The sequence below is a fragment of the Notechis scutatus genome, chromosome 1, assembly GCF_049901735.1.
Source record: "Notechis scutatus isolate UNSWTSFEM ecotype Mainland chromosome 1, rNotScu1.2, whole genome shotgun sequence".
NCBI lineage: Eukaryota > Metazoa > Chordata > Lepidosauria > Squamata > Elapidae > Notechis > Notechis scutatus.
This window is the reverse complement of record NC_142009.1, coordinates 323,069,811-323,082,130: the sequence shown is the minus strand read 5'-3', so window position 1 is coordinate 323,082,130 and position 12,320 is coordinate 323,069,811. Positions and strand designations below refer to the sequence as shown.

General features: G+C 45.5%; 1 protein-coding gene across 2 annotated transcripts in view; it reads left to right on the top strand.

The window, feature by feature from the left end:
- Window positions 1-12,320, top strand: part of PIK3R2 (phosphoinositide-3-kinase regulatory subunit 2) — a 31,938-nt gene that overhangs the window by 14,491 nt on the left and 5,127 nt on the right. For both annotated transcript variants that reach the window (XM_087952530.1, XM_087952531.1), the window contains exons 9-14: window positions 61-241; window positions 2,076-2,201; window positions 4,531-4,673; window positions 6,348-6,524; window positions 7,452-7,523; window positions 11,367-11,537. In XM_087952530.1, the coding sequence (XP_087808656.1) occupies window positions 61-241; window positions 2,076-2,201; window positions 4,531-4,673; window positions 6,348-6,524; window positions 7,452-7,523; window positions 11,367-11,537 (870 nt within the window). The remainder of the gene's footprint in view (window positions 1-60; window positions 242-2,075; window positions 2,202-4,530; window positions 4,674-6,347; window positions 6,525-7,451; window positions 7,524-11,366; window positions 11,538-12,320) is intronic.

Genomic DNA, 12,320 nt, shown 5'->3' with positions numbered 1-12,320 from the left:
AGTGTGTTGCTTCCAAGCCTGGATGACTGAATGTCAGGTCCTCTCTCTCTCTCTCGACAGGAAAGGGGGAAACAACAAACTGATCAAGATTTTCCACCGGGAAGGCAAATATGGCTTCTCAGAGCCGCTGACCTTCAGCTCTGTGGTGGAACTCATCAATCACTACAGGCACGAGTCCCTGGCCCAGTACAATGCCAAGCTGGACACTCGGTTACTGTACCCGATCTCCAAGTACCAGCAGGTGAGAGATGGTTGTTGCTCACTGTGCACCAACGGAATGGGCCTCCGTCAGAAACAGGATGCCAAATCACCTGAGCACTTCCTGAGCGGAAGGAAGTGGCCTGATCCGAAGTGGGTAGAGATGTTGATTATGGTTGCTAAGTGAAATAAATGTCTTTCTCAAGCAGTGATCCGATGCTGGATTTTAAGAACGGAAGTAGAAGATAACTATCTCCATCTTCGGTTTGGTGTACGGCTCAATGGAGGACACAGCGGGTCCATGGTCCAAATGGGACTTTGTGCTGGATTTATGATCCAAAGGTTTTGCAAATTCAGAGGGGATTTTGGCTCCTATCAACTATGCCCCAAAGGTGCTTTTTCAAGAGGCAACAGGACTTCCTGGTTTTTATTTGAAGATGTTTTGCTTCTTATCCAAGAAGCTTCTTCATAAAAGCATGGCACATCCAAAGAGAACAAACCCATCAGGACTAGATTCAGCAGTCCATCTGCATTTAAAAGAGAAAAGTCACTCCAAAGACCACTGGTTTGAAATAGGTATCAAAGAGGCCATCTGTGTCAAAATTGAGTAGCCCTCCATCAACAGAAGGGCAGGAATACCTATCACTACCTATCTACAGTCTACAACACAGTCCTTTCAGCAGTTCCAAGAAGGCTCTACACCAGGGTGTCCAACCTTGGCAACTTTAAGACTTGTGGACTTCAACTCCCAGAATTCCTCAGCCAGCAAAGCTGGCTGAGGAATTCTGGGAGTTGAAGTCCACAAGTCTTAAAGTTGCCAAGGTTGGACACCCCTGCTCTACACCCATTTGCACTATTCAAGTGACCTTGATGACACAGATAAACTTCCAGGTGGCCTTAACAGCTCTTTAAAAGAATGCAAATGACCAGCTGTCTGCAAGGAGTATAAATCCTTCCATTCCTCCCACCATCCAGTCAGAGCTGAAGAAGCTTCTTGGATGAGAAGCAAAACATCTTCAAAGAAAAACCAGAAAGTCCAGTTGCCTCTTGAAAAAAAAAATCATCTTTGGGACAACCATGACCTGAATAATTAAGAAACTCCACAGACACTCCTTACCAGTATCAACAAGTTGAGGTAGCTGAGCAAAGCCTCCATATCTAGCAGCAGTCTGTCTTTGTCAACTAACTGTGCAGAAGAAGCAACATGAAGGGGGGGAAATGGTTTCCTAGATTTATGTGCTTCCCTACGCCGTTTCTTTACTACCCCCGCTGCCTCCTCTTTGGAGAGAGAATGCTGAGCTCGTTACCTCAGCTGCTACAGCTGCTAAATTTAAAAAATGGATTTCGATTAATATATCAGACAGTGACATTCAGCAGCAATTAACCACGGCAGTCTTAGATGCTCGCTGTCCCGGCAACCTGGAGGTATTATGTGCAACTATTTCCATTATTCCTACATTTGGAAGGCAGCAGACTTGAAAAGGCTGTCTTTGGTGACCAGACATTAATCTTCAAATTAATCAATGGAAGAATTGGTCTGCTGGCCTCACTAATTTACCAAAAAGAGCATGGGAAGGGAGGAATATGCAGGCAATTCTCTGTTGGAACAAAGAAGGGAAAAGTGGCTTTCTCTGAACTGAAGAGGAGCCAAGAATCTTAAAACCCAGGAAGGTTGAATTACAGAAAGTTGCCAGCTCTGCTTTTCCCAGAGCAGTTAAGCTAACTGTCTTAAGGAGGCTTTCTTTCTTTAAAGAGAAACTTGGCAAAATATTTTGGAGTCTCTTGCTTTGGGGGAGGATGCTCCTCATGAACGTCTCTCGTATCATTTCCAGGGATGGTAACGGCCATTCTCTTAATCCTTTGTTCTGTTTTGGCAGGACCAGGTGGTGAAGGAGGACAGTGTGGAGGCAGTTGGGGAGCAGCTGAAAGTCTATCACCAGCAGTACCAGGACAAGAGTCGAGAGTACGACCTTCTGTACGAAGAATACACACGCACCTCGCAGGTACTTAAAGCCTGCCCACTTTAAAACCTTCTTTAAAGACTGCAGGTAGTCCTTGACTTACAACCTAGTCAAGCGTCTAGAACAGGGGTGTCAAACTCAAGGCCCGGGCCCCAGATCCGGCCTGCAGGGTACTTAGATCTGGCCTGTGGGGCTGCCCTGGAAATAATGAAGGACCAGACCGTGTGGTGCCTCTGCCAGCCAAAACGGCCCTCCCGAGCTCTGTTTTCACTGACAGAGGATTACAGGAGGCCGTCGCAGCTGAAAACGGAGCTCAGGAGCCTGTTTTTGCTGGCAGAGCGTTCGGGCCACCAAAGGTGCCCCCCAACACAAGTGACATCATGCTGGCCACCCCATCCTGGCCACGCCCACCCCAGCCCCCCAAGGTCAAACACAACCCTGATGCAGCCCTCAATGAAATCGAGTTTGACATCCCTGATCTAGAACAGCGATCCGGATCTCCAACCTTTCTGGCATTGAAGACCAGGTGGGGGAGAGGGGATGGTTCAGCACAAGTGGCGGGTGAAGAAATGGAACTGCACGCGCTTGCCGGCCTGCTGCATGCGCATGTGGAACTACATGCCCGCCCATTGTTTTTGCGGCCCAGTTCTGAACAGGCCAGGACTCCCTAGTCTAGAACTTGGTATGTTTATGACAGACCTTCTTGGGCCGTGATGGCAAACCTATGGCACGCATGCCATAGGTGGCATGCAGAACCCTCTCTGCGGACATGCCAGCCGTTGCCCCAGCCCAGCTCCACTGCATGTACCTCCCGCTGGCCAGCTGGTTTTCTGGTCTCTGCCGTACATGTGTAAGGGGATGTGGGTGCATGTGTGGGGGTGGTGCCCCCCCCCCCCGCCCCATTTTTGGCCTGGAAGGCCTCCTGCACCAACCTTGAAGCGAAAACAACGTGCCCCTTTTTGGGCCTGGAAAGCTTCCTGCAACCTGGAAGCCAAAAATCGGCGCATGCACGGGTTGGCTTTCATGTTGCATTTTGGCATTGGGCACTTGGCACCAAAAAGGTTAGTCTCCACTGTACTAGGGAATTTTTACAATCCGGATTCATACTTACAACCTGTTAGGAATATAAGTCACCTAATAGGTATTTGGGTTAGAAATATATAAACCAGGATAAATATTTTAAAACTGTATCTTTAAGAAAATGCAAAACTGTAATTAGGTGTGGTTTCTCAAACGGCCATAAGATGGAGCCAGAAACCTGGTTTGTCTTCGTCTTAGTCTCAGAAGAGAGTGTGAGTGTATCTGTTTCCTTCTGTTGGAAAGTATTGCCTTCCTCCATTTTTCCTAATTGACTGATATTACTGGATTTGATGTAAGTCTGATACTGAACTGTTTTTGACACTGGAATTTGTTATTGGATTATCCCTGGATTGAAAAACTGACTGATTTACCTGTGAATGACTTTGGACTGCTTATCTTAAACTTTGCTTAATGTTTCTGGAAGTAAAAACCTACATTTACTGTACAGTGTATCTGTGTTCTGTGTATTATTCAAACACTTCCCTCAAATACGTCTCCGTGTATGCGCTCATTCTCCTAACGGGGAATTACCCCAACACAACCATTCCCCACCGCCACCTGCAGTCACATGACCGAACTTCAGGCGCTCACGTGACTGCAGGTAGCGGTGGGGAACGGTGGGGTACAGCAGCCAGTCAGCATTTATGATCATTTGCAGCATCCCACTGTCACATGAATTACGTTTTACAACAGTTTCGCCGAAAACCTGCACTTCTGGTTTGGGGCAAAACTGCACCACTAGCAAGCCATGGGCTGGCTTAACAACCGCTGCAAAAATCAACCCTATCACCGTCACTTTTTCTTTTTTTCTTTTTGCTATGTCAATCCTTTTTATTGGTTCATAATATAAATTACAAAAATACAAAAGCATATAATAGGGGGGAAAGAGAAAAGTATAGTGAAGAAGGGAAAAAATTGATTTCTCACTTTAGACAGTAGAATAAGAAGTAACATCGGACCTCAACTTTTCACTTTTACATACTGTAGTAGTATGAGCTAGCCATTTCTATAACAACAGGTCTATCTAATTAGTAAAACCCCAAATCAAAGTTTCATTTTCCCCTCCACCTCAAGCACAAAGTCCAGAAACGGTTTCCAAGTAGAAACAAGAGTACCTGTGTTTTTTTTCCCCCTTGTATCAAAGCAGTCAGTTTAGTCATCATGATTTACACCTGTGACAGGTGGGCTCTGTTACAGTCGTTCAGGACCACCTGTACCTGCTACTTATTTATGATGGATTTCCATAGTATTTCCTCCTGACTTCACCGTCCTCTTTCTCCCTCCTGCTCAGGAATTGCAAATGAAACGGACGGCCATCGAGGCCTTCAACGAAACCATCAAGATCTTTGAAGAGCAGTGCCAGACGCAGGAGAAATGCAGCCGGGACTACGTGGAGCGCTTCCGGAGGGAGGGGAATGAGAAGGAGGTGCAGCGGTGAGACCCCTTCAGAATAAAGCTACATCTTTTCCCCCCCTCCCCCACCGGGCTGAATTTCCACAAACAGAACAGAGAAGAGGGCGGGGCCCAGAAAAAAACACACCACAATTTCCAGTTAATTGAAGTGAATGAAGTACAGTTAATAGGGTTAATCCCTGGGTGTTTAATTTTCCCCAGCTGTCAAGTTAAAAGCTAGCATTTGCAGGCAATTCTTGGTGCTGCTCTTGTGGCCTTTCCAAATGCTTTTATTGTGGGCCACCATTATTGATTTGAAAAATCTCAGCAGGATTAGACCTGGTATTTGGATGGGAAACTCAGAATTGTAGGTTAGACTGGAATTTTAAAAAAAAATCCTGAAAAACACTTGAGACAAACCACTTCTGTAGTGTTATTAAGAAGGCGATGTGGTTGTGTCTAAACTTGGGAGGGGGGGGGATTTTTCATTTTTACTATGTTCTCATCTTGTCAAACATCAAGCCAAAAAAGACACCATATTCTTCCAAGCTGAGTTCTTTACTGTTTCACACCTATAGGCAAAATCTTGCCAGACTAAAGACTCTATTATCTCTTCTGCAATACTGTATATTCTGTGAAGCATTAAGCAAGGAGCTATTTTCACTCTCTTTCTCTCACACATCATAATATCTGGGCTAAACTGTGTCTTACTTCTCTGGAACAGGGGCCTCCAACCTTGGCAACTTTAAGACTTGTGGACTTCAACTCCCAGAATTGAAGCTTCATGCTGGCTGAGGAATTCTGGGAGTTGAAGTCCACAAGTCCTAAAGTTGCCAAAGTTGGAGACCCCTGCTCTGGAATGCAGCTGCCTCCCTGCTGGGGATCCATCTCCTCATTACATTCCATCACATATCCTAACAGAGCTGTTATTTATTAGGTTTTTATCCCCACCTTTATTAGTTTATAAGTAACTCAAGGTGGCAAACGTAGCTAAATACTCCACCCTCCTATGTTCCCCACAGCAACTCTTGTGGCGTGGGTTTGGGCTGAGAGAGCGTGGCTGGCTGATAATCACTCAGACAGCTTTCGTGGCTAAGCTAGGACTAGAATTCACAGTCTCCTGGCGACTGGCCCAAAGTCACCCAGCCGGCTTTCATTCCTAAAGCGAGATATCAGGGGTTTTCAATTCAATTGTATAGAATGCGAAGAATGTGTATTTGTGTTTTATTTTTATAGTTATAATGTACACCGAAGATGATATTTAATTTTGTTGTATGAGGTGCAATAACAATGAAGTAAGGTAAACTAAACTAAAATTAGAACTCAGTTGTCTCCAGTGATTAGTCAAATGATCCAGTCAGCTTTAAGCATTCTAGTCCCTAAGATGGGACTAGAATTCAGTCTCCTGGTGATTGGCCCAAAGTCACCCAGTCAACTTTCATGCCTAAATCAGGATTAGAACTCATACTCTCCTAGTTTCTAGGCCAAAGGTCTTCAAACTTGGCAAGTTTAAGACTTGTGGACTTCAACTCCCAGAATTCCTGAGCTAACATGACCAGAGGAGGAATTCTGGGAGTTGAAGTCCACAAGTCTTATTGCTGTCAAGTTTGAAGACCCCTGGTCTAGGCCATCACTTCACCAAACCGGCTCTGTTTAAGACAACTTCTCGGCCTTTCTTGCTTCTCTAACAGCCTGTCCCTATCGTTTTTCCCCTAGGATCATGATGAATTCAGAAAAGCTGAAGTCTCGCATTACCGAAATTCATGACAGCAAGATGAAGCTGGAGCAGGACCTCAAACAGCAGGCCTCCGAAAACCGGGAGATCGACAAGCGCATGAACAGTCTTAAACCTGACCTGTTGCAGCTGCGCAAACTCCGGGACCAGTACCTAGTGTATGTGCTCTTCGTAACTGTCCTGAGAAACACAAGCATAAATGCGGTTTAAAATCTGCCTTCCCTAACCAAATGGGTCGGATGTCTGTACATCTTACAACTGGTCACTTAGCGACCAGTGGGCATTCAACAACTGGCCCTCATTTCCAGCCGTTCGAAGCGTATTGAGATCCCATGACTGCAATTTACAACTTTTTTTGCCAGAAACCAGCATTCTCATGTCGGGCAAAAAGAAATCGCCTATTGCAGGCAGTGGGTTTGCTTAACAATGGGCCCATTTGCTTAACGGCTGCTGCAGAAAATGTCATAAAATTGGGTCAATCGTGTGGGTACCTTGAAATCTGGCCATCAGGTCCCAGTGATAGAAAATTCTGGGTTCCGTTAGGGTCAAAATCAAGAGCTACCTTAATTTCCAGCTGCCTTTCTGATAGAGTAATCCTGCCCCCCAGTGGCCTCTCCACAAAATGCAAATGCTCTCATTCCCTAAGCAAGTACAGACTTGCAAAGCTTTCAACCTAATTGCTACACTGTGTGTAATAGTTAAAAGCCTAAGAAAGATGCTGACGAAAGCTGTCTAATGAGTGGCTTTGCTTATCTGATATAGGGAGTATGACCTGCCTATAAAATGTTATTTTTCTGGTTAGCTAACAGAACATATTAGCATGATCTTGGGACAGCTAAGTTTACAATAGTTATTTAATGATATTTTTTTTTAAAAAAACTGTTCTTTTAACATTAGAATTTTTCCAACCCATTGGGGCAATGCAAATAATTACCATTTTATAATTATGCACCAATGCTTTCTTGTTGTGGTCAACATTTTCATTTACTAGGCTTGGCTGCAGCTTGGAAGAACAGCTTTGCGTGCATCCCTTAAATGCTGTTTAAAAATGAACAGTTTTTGTTCCTTTTTTAAAATGCCTCCAGATGGTTGACCCAGAAGGGGACTCGTCAGAAGAAGATCAATGAATGGCTCGGTATCAAGAGTGAAACTGAGGAGTAAGTGGCTCTATTCTTATTCTGCTCCAAGAAGGCTCATCATCTCAAGGTGTGTGTCTACATGAGGCTGTTCTGTATTCAGAAAGTTCCAGATTGAAACTGGTATGTCCAGGGGTGGGATTCAGCCGGTTCGGGCCAACCGGATGTCAAATATACATCTAGTTCGTCGAACCGTTAATGGAACCAACTGGCTGGCCCTGCTCACCCCGCCCCTCCCAGGAGTCTCCACATGGCCCATTTTGGATGAGGTAAGTGCAGGGTCTGCTCAGATGCTCTAGTAGGGCGACAAATGAGCCTCCCGGAAGTTCCAGAAGTCTAGAAGAACGGGCCTGTTTCCGGCTTCTGGAGGGCCTCCGGAGCCCAGGGGAGGCTGTTCTCGCCCTCCCAGAGACGCAAGGGAGGCCTCTGGAGTCTGGGGAAGGCGAAAAATGCCCCCTCCCCAAGTTCCAGTAGGCCATGCCCACCATGGCCACACCCACCCACCAATCAGGCAGAGAACCAGTTGTTGGGATTTTTGAATCCCACCCTTAGGTATGTCCAGCTACAAATGGACAGCTAATAGGGGATTGGAATGGCATCTTTGTGGCAGAGACTTCAGTGAGCTTCGTATAATCTTCCACAACATGATCTCTCCTATAGGTGGTCTAGATTTAATTCCTATATTGTGAAGCCAACCCAGTTGGATAAGTGCTTATGATTTATAAGAGCCGTGGAGGCCCAGTGGTTAAAATGCAGCATGGCAGGCTAACTGCCCACTGCCAGCAGTTCAATCCTCACCGGTTCAAGGTTGACTCAGCCTTCCATCCTTCCAAGGTGGTAAAATGAGGACCTAGATTGTTGGGGGCAATGCGCTGACTCCGTAAACCACTAAGAGTGGGCTGTAAAGCACTGTGAAATGGCATATAAGTCTAAAGGCTATTGCTGTTTTGGTTGCAGCGGTTCAAATCCTGATGTCCCCAGTTAAAAGAAATGTGACCAAGACCTAGCTGGATGGGTTGGTAAGAACCTGGGTCCAGCATCAACCAGAACATCAAGGAACAGGGTAAAAAGTGATAGTGCCCCTAAGGGGAAATCTAATGGTGCCCAAAGAGTTGGGTTGTTGGCACTTATTTGCATTGTACTGCAGGGACAAGCTTGCATTGTCGCTTGAGTATTGTTTCCCGTGGGCGTGGCAGAATCCCTTCCATAAGACTTCATCGTTTGAGCTGGAGACTGCCGCAGGATCCTTTTGTCTATACCAGTGGTGGGTTTCAAAACTTCCTACCAGTTCGAAGAGCTAGCTTTGCTTTGCGTGCGCATGCGCAGGGCTGAAACACGGCCCTCTCTATCAACGCTGGTGAGCTGTGCTGTTTTTTAGCTCATCTGAGGCACGGCAATCCGCTCGACCGCGCGAATCAACTGAGCTAATAAACAACAAAATATAGAGAGGTAAGAGCAGGGGCGGGTAGGCAGGGCCATCCAGAGGTGGCATTTGCCAGTTCTCCAAACCAGTCAAAATTTTCCCTACCGGGTCCACCAGGACCAGTCAGAACCGGCTGAATACCACCTCTGGTCTGCACCCAGTTCAGTGGGCTCCCATACCTCCGAGGGCCCTCTCCAGCCTTCCTGGACTTTAGGCAACCCACACACCAGCAGATTCTTGGATAGTAGTCTCAGTTTGTTATCACGTTGTCCCCAGGTCTACTGTTCCTTGCTAGCAGAAGTAAGTTACGGTTCTCCTTAACTTCAGGTTGCTCTCAGTTTCCTATACAGAATAGCAAAACCCACCACCAATTCACCACCAATTGCTCCACTACAATGACCATAACCACCATCATACCACACCCAGCTGCTTTGCTGCAGGGCTGTTATAGTTGTTCTTTTCTAAGCAGCTTGGCTGGCTGGGGGGTGGGGTCTTAAAGGGACAGGGCAGCATCAGCCCAGAGGCTAGCTACTTTCAAGCAGCCTGCCCTCTCACCGAGTCTCCCTGGGGGGCTCCATGCATTGGGATGGGACTTGAAGCTGCTTGATGATCTGGCAGAAGAACTGGCTATTAACCTTTAGGCGTGCTTCCTCGATTTTTGTATCTGCTTCAAACAACCTCTAGGGCTTCAAACAACCTGTAGGAAAGCCTCTAGGTTGGTCTTTCTCAAGTGCCTTGAATATAAACAGATGTTAGACAAAGTTTCCCAACAATCTGCCTTGAGACCTGGATATTTGCAAGACTGTCTCCTTCGACTGGATCCTGGATCCCACTCCTTTGAATTGGAAAGAATTGAAAAGGGATTGCTGGTTCTTCTCCTGTGAGAGATTTGGGGGTGGGACAGACGAGACATTTCTGTTTCGCTGTGCTTTGATTTCACCAGAAATCTGAATGGCCGCATTACCTCTGATGTTCAGAAAAGCCATTAAAACAAAGCTGTTCAAGAGAGCCTTTATTTATGATCTAGCTGTCAGACCATCTAACACCGTAATGCGAAAATGAATGGTTGAATGAGGTGTTGGTTTTCATGAATTTATTATTTGGGCATTGCTTTTCTTTTCATTTTGGTTGTTGCTGGGCATCACCCGGAGTTATTTTGGAACAGAGGTGTATACAATTCATGGTCATCGTTGAGGTAATTCCCCGTTAGGAGAATGAGTGCACACAGGGAGTGGTAAGGAATAACACACAACCAGCACACAGATACACTGTATAGTAAAATGTAGGATTTTACTTCCAGTAAATGGTTAAGCAAAGACCAACAAGCAGTCAAGTCATACATGGTTAAATCAGTCAGTTTTCAGTCCAGGGATAATCCAAATAACAAAGTCCAGTATCATAAACAGTTCAACAGACTCACATCAAATCCAAGAATAATGATGATCAGCAACAGTCAATAGAGAAATGCAGGAAGGGCAACACTCTCAGCAACAACAGAACAGAACAACCCAGATTTCTGGCTCCATCTTATGGCCATTTGAGGAACCACACCCAGTTACAATTTTAGCATTCCCTTAAAGAGACAGTATGAAAATGTCTATCCTGGTTTATATATTTTCCAACCCAACTGTTAGGTGACTTACATTCCTAACAGTCTTGAATTAATAAAAGAATCAGATAACACAAATTGAGTGTGGTCTGTACAATCGGTCATGGGCCTTTTGTCTGTATCCTACATCAAGTCAGTGCATCGGTCCACCAGGATAAATATCAGCTTTGCAAGATTTTAAATAAGCTTACCAAAAAATGCAGAGGGATCAATATAAGCTCTTGGGACTGAGCTGTAGATCATTTTGTTTTACATAGGCCTGGAATTCCAACACATCTCTTGTCTTCTTAAGGAAGGAAATTGCTACTTTGTAAAAGGACAGGATGTTTAGTAATGTCTCATCATCTTGAAAGTGGAGAATAGAGCATAGTCATTGTTTTGGAGGCAATACTAATCTACCGCTTCACAGTGCTTTACAGCCCTCTCTAAGCAGTTTACAGAATCAGCATATTGCCCAAACAATCTGGGTCCTCATTTTACTGACCTTGGAAGGATGGAAGGCTGAGTCAATCTTGAGCTCCACTAGGATCAAACTCCAGGCCGTGAGCAAACTTTGCCTGCAGTATTGCTTTCTAACCACTGTGCCACCACAGCTCTCTATAGGAAGTGTCTTAATAGGACACTTAAGATACTTAGGATCCGCAATAGGAAGCATCTTAAGACAAATCAAGGTGTAGGATTATGCCAATGGTTCAGGACTCTGGCCAGCAGGTGGTGGGATTCTCTGTTGGTAGTGGCAGTGCCCTTAAAGGACAGTCTTCTGCAGAGCTGCCTTTGGGGAAAACTGGCCAGGCTTCCCCTTTGTGTTCTCACCATTTGTTCTGCCTTGCAGCCAATACTCCATGATGGAGGATGAAGAAGACCTGCCCCATCACGATGAGCGGACCTGGTATGTAGGCAAGATCAACCGCACCCAGGCAGAGGAAATGCTGGTGGGCAAGCGTGATGGAACCTTTCTTATTCGGGAGAGCAGCCAGCGAGGGTGCTACGCCTGCTCCGTGGTGTGAGTTATCCTAAGTATTTTTTTTCCCATTCATTTAAAAACTTCATTCATTTTAGTTGACTTGCTTGATCGACTGATTTGAATCAGTTGGGGGGGCCTGTGTTATGGTGAAACTCCAATGCAGCTTTCGTTCCTTTTTTTGGTACGATGTAGCCAATATTCTCTAAAAGTTGTTTTATCTCACACAGCAAAGGATGCCAACATTCTCTTCTTTGTAACATCTAGAAATATTCCTTGTTTTTCACGGTAAACATCTTCAGAAGTTGCTTAGGAACATGCACCATCCATTTCCACATTTCTTTTGCAAAAATATAGGGCCACCTATCTTAATCAAATAATACCAACGCTTAACAAGGATAAAAACAAAACATGCATATATATTTATTTTTTAAAAAAATCCGTGCACCCATTCAAATATGAAAGGGCATTGCATGTGGTTCTCTTATCACCCCGTACAGGGATCCCCAACCCATAGTGCATGGCCCGGTATCAGGCTGCAGCCTCTTTGGAACCAGGCTGCACAAGTGGTGGGTGAGCATGTTTGTGCATGCAACTCTACTTGCATGAGCAATGGGCAAGCACGCTTGTGCATGAAGCTACTTAGCTACCGTGTTTCTCACAAAATAAGGCTGGGCCTTATTTTTTTTTTGACCCCCGAAAAAATGGCTAGGCCGTCTTTTCGGGGTTGACTTAATTCCCCCTTGCATCCTCAGGCGGGAGGGTGGCAACGGCTTGGATGTTGACCTCGGCGTTGGTGGGGCACTTCGTATCGGGAGACCTTCC